Genomic DNA, 19,130 nt, shown 5'->3' with positions numbered 1-19,130 from the left:
AGAAGACATTTCGATGACTGCATAGTCGAATGGATCAAAGGCATGCTCACAAACAGACAAATCACATCGGAGCTGGATGGGTCGTGGACATCTGTGATTGCAACGAAAGGTTGCCCACAAGGAGGGGTTCTATCACCTCTCCTTTGGTCACTGGTGGTTGACGACCTTCTGATTAGTTTGGAGGCGAATGGTTTCGAAACCGTGGGTTTTGCTGAAGATCTAGTCTTAACGGTACGTGGCAAGTTCGACGATGTGATATCGAGCAGGATGCAGATGGCCTTAAACCTTACCCAATCATGGTGTATCAAAGAAGGTCTAAGCATAAATCCCTCAAAAACAACAATTGTTCCTTTCACCAAAAAGAAGAAACTGCATCGGCAGACTCTAAATCTTGGAGGAGAGGAAATAAAATTCAGCGTTTCAGTGAAATATCTAGAAAAAAATACTAGACGCTAAACTAAACTGGAACGTACACTTAGATGCAATTATCAGTAAGGCCAACATTGCTCTATGGGCATGTTCTAAAATGATAGGCAGAACATGGGGCCTTAAACCAAAAATGGTTATGTGGGTCTACACAGCAATTGTGCGACATAAGATAACCTATGCCTCACTAGTATGGTGGTCAAAGACTAAGGAGACTGTAGCTACAAAAAAGCTAATAAAACTCCAACGACTGGCATGCGTTGCTGTAACAGGAGCAATGCGAAGCACACCTTCAAAGGCATTGGAGGCTATCCTTCACCTGTTACCTTTGGGTCAACATGTTCAGCTGGAGGCTAATAGAAGCGCTCTAAAGCTGAAAAGATATAACAAAATATTAGACGGGGACAAAACTGGTCACTTGAGCATCCTGAATCTCCTACCCGTTGGACCAACCTCAGAGATGAACAGTGATTGGATGGAACCTAGGACCAATTATGACATTCCATACAGAGTGATCGAACTTTCTCGTTCAGTATGGGATGAGGGTGGCCCCAATGTTCGTAATGATTCAATCCTGTTCTATACCGATGGGTCGAAAATGGGTAACAGAACAGGGGCTGGAGTGTATGGTCCCAGAATAAAAATTTATGTAGCTATGGGAACTGGCCAACAGTTTTCCAGGCAGAAGTAGCTGCAATAATAGAATGTATAAATGTCTGCCTTAAAAGAAATTATAGACATGCTAATAGACTCACACAGTCAAGCAGCACTTAAAGCCCTCAATGCTTTCAAGTGCTATTCAAAAATTGTCTGGGAATGCATTTGCCTTTTACGGCAACTATGTCAGATAAGTTCGGTACAACTGTACTGGATTCCTGGCCATTGTGGTATAGAGGGAAATGAACAAGCAGATGAACTCGCAAGACGCGGCTCAAGCTCACCCTTCACTGGTCCAGAACCATTCTGTGGAATTTCTGAATGTGTATTGAAGAGTGAGCTGAAGAAATGGGAAGACCGGGAAGTAACAAAAAACCAGTCAAACCAGTCGAAAAAAATTATCACGCCGAGCATTAAAATTACTCAACAATTGCTGAGTCTTAATAAGAAAGACTTCAGCACATTCACTGGTCTTATAACAGGACACTGTCCGAGTAAATACCATCTCAAAAACATAGGTTTAGTGCAAGATGATATTTGTCGCTTTTGTAATGCCGAAAGCGAAACCTCGGAACATTTGCTCTGCAAATGCGGAGCACTAACAAGACGCAGACTTCAACACCTTGATAAGGCCATTCTGGAGCCCAAGGAAGATTGGTCTGTGTCGCCGATCAGGACTATAAATTTTATCAAACAGATTATTCCTGATTGGCACCCATGAAGAAGTAGCTTTCAGTCTACTTCTTCATCAATAAGCAGTAGAGAGACTTGAAGCGTAGCAAAAAAAGGGCATACCACAATAGTTCAAAAATAATGGACGCAGTGATTCACACCCAACAAGGGAAAAAAAAATTTCAATCGACATGAGCAATACGTTGCTGAAGGAGTTGCTGGGGTCGACCATAGCTCGGTTCCAGAAGAGTCAAGACTTACGGGGGGCAAGTTAAAGGACTTGTCCAAAGGATTCAGGAATGTGAATGTGAAGGCCCTTTCCAAGTTGCTTGAAAACATTCCTTCGCTCGAATATAGAAAAAAATGAATTCGTAACAAAGTCTTGTCTGAGTATAGTTGGAGAGTCGGAACGAGCTATCACTTTTGCTGTACAGAAATTTCCATCCGATAATGAATGAGCAAAAGGTAAGTAAGTTTCTAGGTTCGATTTGGGATCGTGATTCACGGGGATATTCTAGTCTGAAAATTTAAAAGAGAACCTTTTTTTTCTTAATATTTTTTATGTTTAGACTTTGAATAATATAGCCTTGAAAGGACTTTACGAGAATCCCATCATTTACCGAGTTATAGCAATTCTAGTGATGCGGGTTTCAATCTAGTAGCGCATTCAGAACTTTAAAAGGCATTTTTTTTTAAATCTGTTTTTTCAAGCTGGCGTACACCATATCCCAAGTTATACTGAACCACTTTATCTCAAATTTGATACGGAAACACCTTTATACATCTCTCTATCGCATGAACCAAAAACAAATATATGTATATTTCTCGAACGAATTTAAAAAAAATTGGAATCGTCATAAAAACGTGCTGAAACACAATTTTTATTTTCATACGGCCGCCATTATGTCTAGAAACATTTTTTCGGCTTGTCCGGGTTTCATATCATAGCGGTATCTTTGATAGTCTAGAATCCATTGGATTTGTTTTTGTTTCGGATAAAAGACTGTATGCCGGGGGACTGTTTTTTTGGACCTCACACTTCACCACCAGTTTGTAATTTTTTTTCAATTTTTTGAATGTTTTTTTTTGTTAAACGTATAAACGATAGAAAAATATTATTTATTTTATTTGTTCAGAGCTAAAAAACGTCCAAAATTCGTGCCTCTACTCTAGAAAACCCCCATAATAAGCCCATGAAATGCATCCCAGTTCACAACGAATAGCCCTGGAAAATGAAGGATTTACGATGTGAATTAAATTTCTTACAAATCTTTCAGATACACTTTTTCATACTGCCGATCTTTTTATAACTATACATCCAAACCAACCCATTCACAATTGCCTATAATTCATTACAGCTCTTGCTTGGATATCAACTTTTGCTTCTTCGTATCAACGATCACTTCCGGCTTCAGCTTTCCCATATTTTTACTACCTGTTGACACTATCTGCAGCACCTCTTGACTCAATCGAACTCGTCCCATCCAAGGATGAATCGGTGACCCGAGCAAAAGATAGTCTCCACTCTGAACAGCGTGCGAAATTAGATTTGCCGAGCCATCGTCGCTGAACAACGCCGCCACTATATTGCCCTCCCAATCCAGTCGTAGAATACTTCCACGATCAGAGATGAAGGCCTTCAGACTGGACAGATTACCAATGAAATTGGAAATCCGCAGTGCCAGTAAGCTACCGGTTTTTTCATAGATGAACTCAAACGACAAATCCAATATGGTCATCATCCGAACACAAAACCTTCGAACATTTGGGTATGGTGCCAACAACGCTAGCGGAGATGGGTTTTGCTTATCCACGGCAATCGCAAGTGCTACCCATACTCCGCTCTCATCGCTCACTAAGTTATCAACGGCCCCTGGCAGACCGTCGATGAAGATGTCATCCGTACCAGCTTTCGGGCCTTTCAAATAATACCGCCGAATTTGCTGCCCACCCAGTTCACCAACCAAAACGAAACCTTCGTCTTTGCTTAGCGCAACTCCGTTTGCACCATACACCTCATCGATCAGCACGCGGCTTTTACCGGTGGAACGATTGTGTTGCAACAATCTTCCAGACGGATTCATCAGCAGTCCAATCAAAGCATTATCAAAGGTAACATCTGATACAGTATCCGACCAAAAGATATCCCCATTTTTGTCCACCGCCACCCCGTTAGGTGTCTTCAAGGGTCTCGAAACTTTCCCTCCATCAATGATCGTGTTTTCGGAGACAAGTAGCATTTTTGCACCGGTTTTGATCTGAATCTGCCAAATGCCAGAATACGGTTCCGCCACGATGAGGTTGTTTCCTTGTGTGTCGAAAGCCATCCCCAGGGGTCGGCCACACTCACGCTCGTCATAGCTACTACCTGTCGGGGCAAAGTTTACACTAAGTTATCGACATTTTTGCGGCTCCGCACGGGAAAAAAAACTCACGGCATGGTTTCCCGAACTTCGCCACGATCCGAAGCTGATCGTTATTTGTGATTTCAATTATTTTACCACCATAGGTTGAAACGAAAGTGGCGTTACCTCGTACGAGTATGCTTTCCGGTGCAATAAGTTTATTCTCCAGCAGGTGTTCGGCATTGTTCAACAACTGGTTGAGCGCTAGCACTCCCTCAAGGTCGCGCGCTGGTTTTACGCTGTAGTCAAATAATAGATTAATTTCGCTGGATGATCTCATTATTTGGTCTGTCCACATTTTTTTCCAGGAAGAGAAAGACAAGAGCGAGCTGTGATTGACACAAAAATTCTCACCTGAACGGCCTAGATGGGAACGTTGGATAGGGAGGTAATCCCGGCAATACTGTTACTGCGATCATAAATATGAGTATTCTTGTTGTCACTGCGATGAAGCCCATTTTTGGCTCTAGTATTTATTCACTCATCTACTGCTGTGAAGGAAATCCGCAAATAATGGGGAGTAAAATCAAGAAATTTGCTTCGCTTTCACCACACTTCGAGTTAACACTTTGTCTCGAGCAGTACCGACGCTTTCAATTGTAAGTTTAGCTCCTTCGAACAAACGATCTTCTGCTTGTTTGCCACAAACGTACTTGAAGGCTTCTGCAAGCGCATTGTTTAAACCCTACTGTGTGGAGTGCGATTCACTGGTGAAATTCTCTCCCATCGAGGAGATACTGGAGTAAAATGGAGCTTTATATAGACAAATATGTTAATTTATATGAATATTCGAGAGTTTCAACCGTTCAAAAAGATGAATATTCTCATAGTAGGTGTCCATTTTTTTGGGTTCCTATTGAACCTACTACTCCCCTTCACACCACTACTGGAACTATTTTTGTACCGACATTGATCGTGATTTCATCGAAGGCGCGGAGAAACACTAGCGAATTATTTTCCGATCATTGCGTCAGTTTCTGCTCATTGAAATCGCCAATGGTCAATGCACTCAACAGATTTGCGCTCCTCTATGTTGATTTGAAATAGAGATTGTTGATTGTTGCTCAGCCCTAATTGAAACAATGCAACCGCACTTCAACCAATCATTGCTTAAAGGCAGGCTTAATGTTTAACCATCAAGGAAGAGAAATTATTTCACTGAATGTTGACCCTAACTTGTATATGTTCGTTATCAGAAACATCTATTTTATCTCATTAATAATAATTTTCTTCGGTATTATGACATCACACTACCATAAAGCAAATTAAATTGAAAATAAATCGAACTGGTTATCTCGCATAGAGTGATTACTCTATTACTATTACTCTATCGAAAGAATAACTAATGTATTTATCTGAACCATTTTTTTCCATGGCATAACGAGAAAATTTTCAACCCGGAAAGACTTAAAACCAGGGATACTCAATCTGTTTTGGGCAAGAGACCCCCTTTTCATGATGAATTGATACCATGGACTCCCTATAGCCAAAAGTTCTAATGGATTAACCCATTAGTGCCCAGCGTATGAAATTTAATACGCAAAAATGCCCGTTTTTGAAAAACTGTTTTTGATGAAACTAAAGTGTTAAGCGCGTTTTAAATGATACCACATGACAATTTAAGAGGTGTTTTTTTGTGTCATTTAGTTGTTTTGTTGTGTATTGAAGCTTGCAAAGTTCGAGTTTAATGGAATCGCAAAAGCAACCATAAATTTATCAAAGTTTTACCTCTTAAAGGATTCTAAATTGCTCAAATCTGTGACACAACACTACTAGACGAGTGTAAATCTAGCAAAAAATCCGAAGAAAATTATGAAACCGCAAAAAAATCTATGTTTACTTCTGAGCGTATGAAATTTCATACGCTGTGCAACTACGGTATATTTTTTTCTCAATAGGATATATCAGCTTCCCGATAATCCGGAGGATCTGTACAATTATCTGATTGATTTGGACCCCATTTGGAAGACGCTTTCGAAAACCTAGTGTCAACAAATGATATTGACGGCGCCAGTGGTTGTATGGTTAGCGTAACAGCCTCACAATCCGATCGGCCTGGGTTCAATCCCAGCTGGCGTCGTTGGGATTTTCTGAGGCGAAAAATCTCTGGTTACGTCTTCCTTCGGAGCGGAAGTAAAAGAAGTTGGCCCGGCTCATGAGTTGTTGAGTCTGATAGGTAGGAACAGGTGGAGTCGCCTCCCTGATGTCGGTGATTGGCACTAAAGTGGCGGAAATAGGCCGACGAAAAATAAGCGAAGATAAAAAAAAAAAAAAAAAAAATAAATGATATTGACTTTGTCATCGTGCCCCCAAGCGGTGGAGACAGCGATGTGAATGCTGGAGATAGTGACCCGGAGGACGGCCCTTCCGGTTTTGGCACACAAGTGAATGTCGAGAGCAACATTGAATGAGGCCAATCACAAGAATGCTCCTCGGGCAGCAGCAAGAAGCGGAGAGCCAGACACTGGGAAAAAATGACCTTAAATTCGGATGAGTGACATAAATCCAGCAAGGATCGAGTTCATGCAGATCAAGCCTAAACACTCGAAGTCAACGGAAGTTAGGATTGACGGAATAAATCATTTCATTAATACGAATCCAATTGGTACCCAACGAAGGTGTGCATATTGCAACCGATGTACGACGTATATTTGCTTGAAGTGTGATGTGGGTTTTGGACCCTTCGGAGTGCTTTTTCCGGTACCATACTCAGTGATACTAAATCCGATACACTGCCGTTCTACGCATAACTGTACTATGTTCTATGCAATTCCTATGAACCGTATGACAATTATGCGTAGAACCTCAGTACATGAAAGTGCTAATAAACCATGGACTAGAAAATTTCATGCCATTTGGATCCAGTTCTTGTACACATAGGAAGTAATGGGTTAATAGCTAGCATGTACTTAGTTCGCATGTAACACGTGAGCGATAAAATGATAGATTTGATCAGACACAGACAATTAGTGGGAGTCCAGACTCCAAATTGAAATATCTCAAAATAATATTTTTGGCGCTTGGTTCGTTTTGGCAGAACCCCGACCAAACAGACATAAAAATCAGTAAATATCAAGTGTTATTAAGAATTATAAATACAAATTATAACAATAATATTCTTCTAAAATATTAGTAATTCTTATAACAAATTGGTTCACGTAACACAACTTATACAGTATCTTGAAAGTTTCAAATAAAAGCTTGTGTTAACTAATAGGGGCCGATTTTTATACCTGGTCGACTACCAAAATCAGTTTTCGTGTATGTCGACCCCTGGGAACCCGACATCGACCCCAAGCGACCACTTTGAGAACCCTGCTTTAAACCGATCGAACTAAATACCTGAACAAACAATGCATTTTATCTTTTTAGTTTTGTTTAATTTAAATTTAAAATTAAATTCATTTAAATTTATTTAATTCAAATCAAAAACACATACATAACATACACATAAAACATACATAACATATAATACACACATACATAAAAACAAACAATAATCTATAAACAAAAATGAAACAACTTTATGTTACATAGAATATTTGTATGTATATATACCCAATGTTTTTGTTTCTTAAGTTATTTTATCGCGAATATTTTTTCACTTCTGTGCAAAAGGAATTTTTGAACCAATCCTCAAAAGTTTTTTTTTGCCGTTTTAACGAGACATTTTAGACCGTCGAAAACGTGCCATAATTGAAGAGGGCCGTTTTAGCGAAATGCCGTATAAAGAGCGACCGTATAGCGAGGGGTGTATGTACATTAGGGTGCCAATGAAAATGGTCATCTCCAAGCAAACCATTTGTCATGACAATTGTCATGCGTAAATGCGAAAACAGAATAGAAACATACGGTATGAGGCATGATGTCGACGCCAACCTCTCTCAGTTTCTATTCTGTTTTCGCATTTTCGCATGACAATTGTCATGACAAATGGTTTGCTTGGTCATCTCTAATTTCAAAAAGTTACTTCATAAAAAATGTTCACCACCTCGAAAAAACACCCTATGCCAAATATTAGCTCAATCGAACTTAAGGGAGAGTGGCGCAAAGCGGTCAAAGTTTGAATTTTTTGAAAATCGAAAAATCACCCAAGTAAAGGAAAACGGGGGTTCGAAAAAATTTTTTGATGCCAAATGTCTAGATCTCGACGTTTCATGAAATTCTAAGACATTTGGCATAAAAAAAAAATTTTTTTTTTTTTTAAAAAAAATTTTTTGGGTGATTTTTCGATTTTCAAAAAACTTAAACTTGGACCGCTTCGCGCCACTCTCCCTTAAGCCCGATTGAGCTGAGATTTGGCATAGGGTGTTTTTTCGAGGTGGTGAACATTTTTTATGAGGTAACTTTTTGAAATTTTAGGGTCGATTTTTTCCCATTCATTCTTTGGCACCCTAATGTACAAGTCTCGTGAAACCAATGTTATAATAGTAAACACACAGGTCTGTTAAGTGTGTTCAAATAGAGAACGGTATGTTTTGAAGCATTTCATAGAATTATGGAGGCACCTTTGCTCGACTCACGCCTGGGTTAAGACGGTAATTTTCCAATTGTACCCCATGCTTAGGGTGGCCGTCATACTCCGTCCTCCCGTGTGCCGGTGAATGAGATAAGTTTTGAGCCTTGCCTTGCATTCCCACGAACATCATACGCCTAGAGCTATGCAATGATTTCACATCGATACACCACGAGTGAGGTTCGATGTTGTACGCGAGAGGGTTAAACCCATTGGAATACTTTTACAGGCCAACCTTTTTTTGTGCGAGGGAAAGGGACCCACTAAAAATCACAAAAATCAAAATCGAACAAAACTTCACCAGTAGCTCTAAAAAATAGTGTTTGGTACACAATTTGAAAAAAAAGCTTTCTTATGTGGTGGATAGGGACCACATAAAAAAAAGTTTCCCTAATAAAATAACTTAAATCCAAGCCGTTCGATTTCCTTTCGTTTTCCTGCTGTGCGATGGGACAGTTTGCCTTTTCGGTTGGGCGTTGCATGTTCAATCTTTTTGCTATAAGAAATCATGTCATGCGCAACTCAGTGCATTTGGTGGAAGGATTGGAATGATATGAGGAGTGGATAATTCAGACACAAATGTGCCTTTTTGTGTTTAATCCTAATTTACTATGTTTATCAACTCGCACAGGCTAAAACTATTGAAGATTTGACGAGTATTGTTCAATTTGAGTCTGTTGATAATGGAATAAATATCTAGAAGAACAGATAATATATCATCATCATTATGGTTCTCAAGAAAATACAAATATCCGTTAGATCTTCGTCATCTTACATACTAACATTGGTTATATTGGTTTGGTGATTAAGTTCGGGGCGTAGCTTTTTTTAAACAAAAATTTATAATTATATATAATCAATTGTATATTCGCTGCAGTTCATTTTTCCTGCCAACTCACGATTGGTTTGGCAACCGTTCTCTTTTAAAAGTGATTTGAGACGTTCTTCATCGAATCCAGAGGGGTCATCGACGTCAAAGTCGCCATTTTTGAACTTTGCAAACCATTGCCGTGCATTGCCTTCTCCATACACGTTCAACAGTAAATCTTATTAGATCGTATATATATAATATGCCATCTTTCCACTCCTTGGGTAGCTGTTCTGTGTCGCAGATCCTGATTGTCAACCTGTGTAGACACTCTACAAAATTTCCCCAGACCTCCTTTTGAAAAGCTCCGCAAACAATCGTGAGCTCAAAACGTCACATCACGATGAAAACGAAATGATTTGTATGCAAGGTTATATACACTTCATTTCGTTTTTACTGTGAAATGACGTTTGTGGTCAGGCCCTTATTCAATCCCGGCACGGATTTTTTTCTTTCCACAAAACCAAACAAACAGTCTACATTTATTAGTCAATTATAAATATCATTTATATTTACTTTGCTTATTCCTTACTCACTTCTCTCAACTGTTGATTTATTTATTCATTTATCCTCTCCACCTTATTCTTCGTCTTTAACCATACGAATTTCGGTTATTTGTTGATCCATTTTTATATGACTTTTCCTCCCATTTTGTGTAAACACAGCATGGAACATTTTGTGTCGAACTTACCATCGGGGATTTGTCCTTGCATGCATGTGGTTCTTGTTTTACAACAATGACTTTTCTTCGTGTTTAATGAGTGTATGTATTTGTATTTCAGCTGATCAGAGTTTTTCCGCGCAAAGGTATCATAAATTTGTCTTAAAAGTAGGTTATTTTCCCCATAAATGCATCCCTTAAAACTTTTAACTACATCTGGACTCCGGGGCTGTTTCCGATGATCATCTTTTTGCCGCTGTCGATATAATCTGCAATCACGCTGAACTAATTCCCGTGTGTATTGCTTTTTTATCTTGCTCAAATATGGGTTGTGTTCCTGTTTTCAGAAGGGATTTTTGCCCATTTTTGTGATTTTTTTCTGGTTTTGGTTCAAACACGTACACATTTACAATACTAACATATGAATTTTATCTCTGACTTCGCTTCGAATTCGGTTGCTCAGCGTCGCTCGCTGCATATCTCCCATAGCGGGTATTGTGTAGATATCTAAATTTTGGTTTGTTTGTTGGAAATATGTTTTTTTTTGTTTCTTGAGAATCCAATAACTTTGCCTCACATTGCGAGGAAAATGATGTCCAGTAAAGAGCTTTTATTTGTATGTACAATAGTGTTGGAACGGGATTACGGGAGTTGGATCCATTTCAACATATGGAAGCAGACACTTTTTTTTATATTTTTGATAAGTTGATGGTAATTTCACTCTCTAGCGCGGACACGTAAAAATCCAAACACAATCGCTTTTTCTTGATCACACTTCAAAAACAACATTTTTTTTGTCTCAATTATTATAATAAACTATTGAAAATGGGCAACCAATAGCTTCGGCCGATCCTTGCGTTTTGCTTCAGAATGTTCGAATTTATTTTCAACCTCAATTTTTGATTCGGAAAAACAATGAATAAGAGGGCTGTGGTGAGATTAGCTAGCTAATTGAATGAATCGATAATCGTGAATTGTTTTTCGTCGTTGCTTTTCTCCGAATTTGCATTTGATCGAATGCCATAAGCTTTCTGCCGCATGTGTATGAGTCAATCGTTCTTTTGACGAAATAGCTCAAATAAGTCCCAGCTTCGAACAAAGTCTACAAAATGATAGCATCCGAAAAGACACAACAAAAGCGAAAATGAAGTCGGAAAAGATTACGGAATGAATAACACAAGGAAAGTTTCTTTCTAAGTATGCTAGAACACATAAAAAAAGGAGGAGAAGAAAACTAAAACACAAACAAATAGATGTTTTCTTTTATATAAAAAAAGCTTTTTTGAAGATCAGCGCAAAAAGTGCATCGTTGGTGAATATACATACAATAATTTACAGGTTATTTTTTTGTTGTCTGTCTTCTACGACCACTTCTAATGCTTCAGTTGTTGTTGGGTTTATTCAGTACAATTGCAATAATTATTTTATAATTATAAACAAACAAAAATTAATACAGTTAAAAATTCACATTTCGTGTATTATATACTAGCTAAATAAATCTAGAACATTAGTAATCGGAATAATACAAAATAAGACACGTAGATGAAAACTATAATTCAATTCGATATAATCAAAACGATATGAATGGAACACATTTATTGTTAAAAATAATACTAAAAATAGAAGAATACATCTAATAAATGTGTCGATTTGTGTATAATAAACATAAACTCTAGTCTGTAACACAGATAAATGCACTGGGACGCAGATAAGAACTATTTTCTTAAACGTTAATTGGTTAGTAACGATTTTACCTCATCTGTTTTTCTACTTTCTCAAGGGACACTTTTTTGTGTTTTTTTTTCTAATTCGGAAACGTCCCTGACAGTACAATAAATGTGACCCAAGGGACTGCTGAGGAGAGGCAGCACAAGTCGTCTCTCAAACGAGACGAACATTTACGCGTAAGAAGTGAGAGAGCATCCACGGCTAACTGGTAGTCGAATTTTCAATGTCTATTATGTCATTTGTTTAAGGAACTAAACTGACCAAATGAAAACAATTATTCCCTTCACAGTTTGGTATAGTTTATAAACCTGCAGAATACAATTTTCTTAGGAAATCTAAATTATCGGTGAGTTGATTAGTAAATTGGTTCCATCAAGTGTCTATTATGTCTATCATTTCCTAATGCAGTAAAAAAAGAAACAACTCGACAGTTTATCAAAAAGTTGGGAAGGCTGCACAAATCTCGAAAAAAAAATAATAAAGGCAACGCGTCTAGTTTTTCTAATATTCGAGGAGACACTTTTGACTATATATGTGTATATATATATATATATATATATATATATATATATATCTCGTTAGACAAAGGGACACGAAAACATCTAATAAAAACTAAAAACATAAATATTAGTACAGATAATATCAGGTTGTTTCGTCGCACGCGACGTTCACATTTACACTTTATACACGGTGTTCAATACTTTGAACAGAATAGTCTCTTAACATAAAGTTAAAAAAACAAAAAGCGCTGCTTTTCTCCGCCGGTTTAATGAGAAATAATACTTACATTGTGTGTCAAACTTTACCTCTAAACTATATGTGCAATAATAACACAACTCTTTTTTTTTGTTTTGCTTTGTTCACAATTTCACGTGCACACACACATAGCTAAAACAAAATCTGAATAAAACTGCTAAATTTTCAATGATTGGCCAAAAAGTTTTGCTCACACGTGATTCGATTTTGTGTATGCACAAACATCAATTTTCTATATATCCAAATGAGATTCCCATCTACCGTGTTTCGTTCGTGTACAATTACATGTGTGTTAATTTCTGGATTTTCTGCATTTTTTCTTCGTATATAATTTTGATTCAGAAAAGCTCCAACAACACGATCCAACACAAATGTGAACAGCCAACCTCATACACTCCTAATCCGTGGAAAAAAAATTGACGATAAAAAAGGAGAAGAGTCTGACGATGTGCCATATTTTGTTCTGTAGTAACTTTAGCCAAAAAAAAAATATTCACATGCATCGTTGTGATAGGGTACACATTTTCTGCTTAGATTAAATTCAATTTTCCCATTGCTCCGTTTTAATACTAACTCGCTGTAAGAAGGTACCAGACCAAGTCTCGGATTGAAAAGGGTTCAGCTCTTTAGCTTTCTTAGAGACGCTTGTTACACACGTTGGTGGCTGTTATTATCTTTGTTGGTTTTAACACAATATTATGAATATAACAAGACCCTAGTTTACCATTAGCGTGTGTGATTCCATTGGCGCCGCGGAATCGTACAGCGTATCGGTGTCCTGTGTCGGCTCTCCCTGCAGCTGACACTGGTTGGTAAGGGTACCAGCACCACAATCACAGAAGAATCTGAAATTGTAGAGAATTTTTAGCACCACCCTGTAAACTATGTAAACCCTAGCAGAATGCAATCGAACCCTCTCTATGTGCGCATTGTTTTGCATGATCCGCCATGAATCATGTACATAGAAAGTAAATAAAAACTACACCTCAAATCAAAAAGCAATGATCGAATAAGATTAAGAGAGCAGATTTTCTAGCGTTCAATTAGACACTTGTTCTTCATAGCCAGGTGGACAACCAAGAGACCTCATCAAACTGTACAAAACAACGATATCATAGATATTGGAATATGGGGTTTGGTTTCGAAAAATCGGAATATGCCTGTACTAGATTATCAAAGTATTCCATAATTGTCATGGTATGAAACGGCAACCGTTAAGGAAAACCTCAAAAATTTCCTATATTCCACTCTTTGACTAAAATTTTGTAGATTGATAAATTTTTTTTTTGTAAATTTTAAGTTTTTTTCAACTTCTTTTCGAAAAATCTTAATTTAAAAACAATAAGATCTACAGAAAATTGGTCAGAGAAGAAAATGTAGAAAATTATTTAGATTTTCATAAAAAAATATCAATTTTTGGAAAAATATTTTATTTGAAAAAAAAAATATTTTAGAAATTTAAATTCATTTTTCACGAAATAATGTTTTTAAAATTCTGGAAAAAAATAGATATAAATAGCCCTCAAAATTTCCAACAAGTCACCCATACATCGGAAGACGGGCACATTTACATAGAAAAAGTTGTTCGAACAACAACTTTTTATTTTTTTCTTTGAAAAATGTTCAATTCGGCTTTGGCTTTTTCCAATAAGTAGTCTAATTCTTTTTCGAATATTTCAAGTATGCAAAGTTGCTTAAATGACACATGTCTTTACACCCACAGCGTTTCACTGTTATCTGAGACGGTGCTGTCAATGGCCGGTCGAGTTGGCATGAAATTCGTCCATACTATTTCTGTATATCGCTTGCTGCTTTCTAGTTAGACTTCCATTATATTGAATTTCGTATTACAGCTTCCGGTATTGTATAAGGCACAGAAATTAATCATATTCATCTTAATTCGCGAGTTTGGTGTATTAGTATAAGCAAATCCCAATTTTTCGGGTCCCATATCACGGTTTAAGTGAATGAGAAGCAGGCATCCACCATTGGCTACTTGTCGCTGTCATAATAGCTGTTTTTTCCTTTATTGATTTAATTAGACTCAAGTGAATAAAGAGCCACCATCAAGCAATACATTTTAAAACTATTTGAATATATTATAACTACATAATTATTAACTTAAGTCTAATTAGCTAAAACCACAGTGCAATATAAAAAAAAAAAATTTATTCCTTCGTTGCCTCGGCGGTATTATCCTTGTCTGGAACAGTGCCTGTGGTGGGTCGTAATCGTCAGTTGATGTAGCAACGGTATCCTTTGGTAGTGAGTGCCTCCTTGTTATGTTAATAGCTCCTATAATGATCTTATCTCAACGTGTACTAAGTCCTGCTTGTGTAATAGGAAAGGAAGGGAGAATGGACAGTGGGAATAGGAGATGCGACCTAAATAATAACATTAGCGCTTCTTATGAAGACATATATGGGGAACATAAAATTAGGATCGCGAGTAGCTAAGACATCGCGAACTGGCATGCGTGAGTGTACTCCTTGAGCCTCTAAATCGGCAACCAGTTTAATTCTTTCATTGCAAAATTCATTACATGACCAAACAACGTGCTCGATGTCATGATATCCTTGACCACAATTCCATAAATTGTTAGTAGCAAGACCTATGCGGAAGAGATGCGCATTTAGCGCGGAATGATTGGACATCAATCTGGACATAGTTCTAATAAAATTTCTGTCAAGATCTAACCCTTTAAACCAGGCCTTCGTTGAAACTTTGGGTATAATAGAGTATAGCCATCTCCCAAGCTCATCTCTGTTCCTTTGGTTTTGCCAACTGGTGAGTGACTGCTGTCGGGAAATGGAGAAGAATTCCCGATACGCTATTTGTCTTTCAAAAACTGTGCCCTGCATACTACCCATCTTTGCGAGTGTATCCGCTTTCTCATTACCAGGAATAGAGCAATGGGAAGGAATCCAAATGAAAGTGATTCGAATACTTTTATCAACAAGAAAATTCAATGCATTACATAATAGCTGTTATCCATGGTTATTATGAAAAGAATTGAATGGATAAACCTCTATTTATTTGTGTCAGAAACTCCCTCCGTGGCCTTCTCAGGTTGAAAAATATATCGTCTACTCGAGGAATATGAAAGGAGTTTCTCGGAACCTCGGTCAAGACAAGGTTCAAATTTTAAATGTAATACGAGTGATGAATAAAAGTATATAATTCGAATGTTTTTAAAGGAGCTTTCTCAGTGACCTTCACAGGTCGGAATGGATATTATTCTTAAAATCTCGTTTCGCCGAATAGGTTCTCAGAATCACATTATCACATCTTACCCACTCCCACTAGCAATTTTTCCTTCCATGGTAATCGCAAGCTAACCACGCTATAGATGCAACGCTTTTGGCCGTGAATATCATACTAATATTCCTTCCCTTCGTCTGGTGACGTGGCCGGCGACTATTCAAAGCTCGTATCACCGAAACTTGCACAATGAAAATGATTTGCAAATCCCAAGCGTCATTCAGTGTGTTCTTTGTGCAATTTCGCTGTTTCCGATCTATCACGAAGAGCAACTACAGAGTGTGCAGTCTACCCAAGCTCGAACTCGAACAGTCTTAGCTCAAAAGGGATTTCTTCTGGTAAATTAATTTTGTGTATACCTGCAAAATTATACAGAGACTGGCATAAATAAAAGCCCACCATGCATTATTTTCAACTCTTCCCGTGAATTATATATTTTTCATCATTTTTCTCACTTCAGACACCACTGGATTGCTCCTACAACATTGGTTTTCTTATCTTGGATATATTTTGTTCGATATTGAACCGTTTACATTGTTTTCATTGGATTCATTAATATTGTACCGAAAAAAGGTATGACAAAAATAAAAAATGTTATCGTTATGTTAGATATGATGATTCATCATCTTGATGCAATATTCGTATGGTTCCTCTTTCCCAGAAGTTAACAGGTTTAACATTTCATCCTGATCATTACGAAATTCTCTCTTGGATAAAAAAACTCCAGCTGATGTGTGAAACAATCTCGCGATCGATGGATAACTCGTTCAAGCAGAATATACTGAGCTTACCAACTCCCAAATCGTTCAAGCATATTTATTAGGATACTAGTTGACCCAGAGAACTTCGTCCTCCCCACAATTGGTATTTCGAACACTCAAGTTCCCACCGAAATTGTTTTTCTGTACGCGATGTAAAATTTCTATTTTGTGATATAAATTCAAGTTTTTAGTGTTACGTAATATGTGTACCACGCCTTGATCATATCTTCGAAGAGCATTTGAGAACGAAAAAAATTTCTGGCATAAATAAAGCCCACCATGCATTATTTTCAACTCTTCCCGTGAATTATATATTTTTCATCATTTTTCTCACTTCAGACACCACTGAATTGCTCCTACAACATTGGTTTTCTTATCTTGGATGTATTTTGTTCGATATTGAACCATTTACATTGTTTCATTGGATTCATTAATATTGTACCAAAAAAGGTATGACAAAAATAAAAAAATGTTATCGTTATGTTAGATATGATTCATCATCTCGATGCAATATTCGTTGCTAAAATTGCTCCAGGGCGCAGTGCATTCAACCAAGATGAACTTCGTATGGTTCCTCTTTCCCAGAAGTTAACAGGTTTAATATTTCATCCTGATCATTACGAAATTCTCTCTTGGATAAAAAAAACTCCAGCTGATGTGTGGAACAATATAGCGATCGATGGATAACTCGTTCAAGCAGAATATATTGAGCTTACCAACTCCCAAATCTTTAAAGCATATTTATTAAGATACTAGTTGACCCAGAGAACTTCGTCCCACCCACAATTGATATTTCGATTTAAATTATTTCGAACACTCAAGTTCCCACCGAAATTGTTTTTCTGTACGCGATGTAAAATTTCTATTTTGTGATATAAATTCACGTTTTTAGTGTTACGTAATTTGTGTACCACGTCTCGATCATATCTTCGAAGAGCATTTGAGAACGAAAAAATTTTCTTGGTTAACTTGGACATCACCCTCTACAGGGAAACTTCGATATAACGTATACTCGTTATAACGTACCCTCGATATAACGTCACTCGATATAACGTACATTTTACCTCGATATGACGTACACCTTTTCAAAGTGTAAGGGAATTTTTTTTTCAATATTTTTTTTCTGATAGAACAATGAATTATCTGTATTGTGATGCTAAAACAAGTTTTGTACCTTCAATCAATCTCGAAATACAGCTGGTTTTGTGATTCCAGATTCTAAATGAATCAAGCTTTAATCAACAGTACGAAGGGAAACATCATGAGAAAGGCTGGCTTCGTCTTCTGATTGAAGTTATTCATTAACTTGACTAAACAGCACAATAATGTATTATAGACTACGTTTTTGAGTACTTTATTATGCTTCGATATAACGTACAATTCGATACAACGTACAATTTTGAAAGTGAAATGTACGTTATATCGAAGTTTACCTGTATATCTTTTTTTTAATCCTTTGCGGTCATATTAAATTTGGGCATGAGTGTCGAACAGGTATGAATTATTTTTCCTTGAAAAAGCAGTAATACATGCAATATTATGAAAAATTTATTTTTTTATTTTTTTTGTCAACTATATATATGTACTAACTTAACGATGTATTTTAATGTGACGTTTTTATATAAAAAAGATGTTGCAACTTGAGACAGTTATGCGATTATTTAAATAACATGAGACATTTCTGCAAACAGTATTTCTGATACTTATGAACATTCTTTCCATCACACCAAAGTGTTACAGTGGCTAAATTCTGCTGTTATGATTTTTGTCCCACATTCCTATGCATTCAACGCACTGTGCGTTGTCTTGTGTGGATGACTTTTTTGATACTGAGTACCGTGATCTATTACTCATAGGAGCACCGTATTGATTCGTGAACAGTTTCACTAGACATCAACCTTCGTTTAGAAAAAGCATAAACTGATACTTGGTTGAGTAAAATATAAGATTAGCTTGGTTTCTGGCTGTGGTGGCTGAGAGCAGACAAATGACCATAACGGTAATAAAATAAGTTAAAAAAACTTTTTAAGTTAAACGGTTTCTTTGTGATTAAACATAATAATAATACAGAGAATGTACAAAAAGCTAGAAAATTATTAGACAAGTAGCAGTTAGCAGTTATCATACCCCTTCCTGCATTAATGATACTAAAATAAACTCGCGGGGCATACGATGAAACCATTAAACGCGGATAATGTAAATCAAACGTGCCCCACGATTTAACCCTCTACCGCCCAAGTTTTTCATTTATCTAAAAAACATACTCCACTTTTATCTCGAATTTCCTACTTTCAACATAAAATACTCCTAGCAGAAAGCTGCCAGCATAGAAACAATGTGTATGTGTGATAGATGAAAATATTGTAAAGACGTTTTAGTTAGCGGCGAAAATTGGAAATAATGTTTGAATAATTTGAAA

General features: G+C 37.1%; 2 protein-coding genes across 2 annotated transcripts in view; both read right to left on the bottom strand.

Moving 5' to 3' along the window:
* Positions 1–2,855: 2,855 nt before the first annotated feature.
* On the bottom strand, positions 2,856–5,090 carry LOC129761888 (adipocyte plasma membrane-associated protein Hemomucin-like). Its single transcript, XM_055759719.1, has 3 exons — positions 4,515–5,090; positions 4,191–4,399; positions 2,856–4,123 (listed from the first exon to the last, which is right to left on the bottom strand). Exons 1-3 carry the CDS (start codon positions 4,616–4,618, stop codon positions 3,108–3,110), a joined length of 1,329 nt encoding a protein of 442 aa, XP_055615694.1. The 5' UTR covers positions 4,619–5,090; the 3' UTR covers positions 2,856–3,107.
* A 4,931-nt stretch (positions 5,091–10,021) lies between these two features.
* Positions 10,022–19,130, bottom strand: part of LOC129771302 (F-box only protein 11) — a 35,525-nt gene continuing 26,416 nt past the window's right edge. Inside the window, exon 7 of the mRNA XM_055774818.1 lies at positions 10,022–13,534. Within this exon, the coding sequence (XP_055630793.1) occupies positions 13,405–13,534 (130 nt within the window). The 3' untranslated portion in view covers positions 10,022–13,404. The remainder of the gene's footprint in view (positions 13,535–19,130) is intronic.

This window comes from Toxorhynchites rutilus, chromosome 1, assembly GCF_029784135.1.
Source record: "Toxorhynchites rutilus septentrionalis strain SRP chromosome 1, ASM2978413v1, whole genome shotgun sequence".
In the NCBI taxonomy this organism is placed as follows: domain Eukaryota; kingdom Metazoa; phylum Arthropoda; class Insecta; order Diptera; family Culicidae; genus Toxorhynchites; species Toxorhynchites rutilus.
This window is presented reverse-complemented; position numbering and strand designations above follow the sequence as displayed.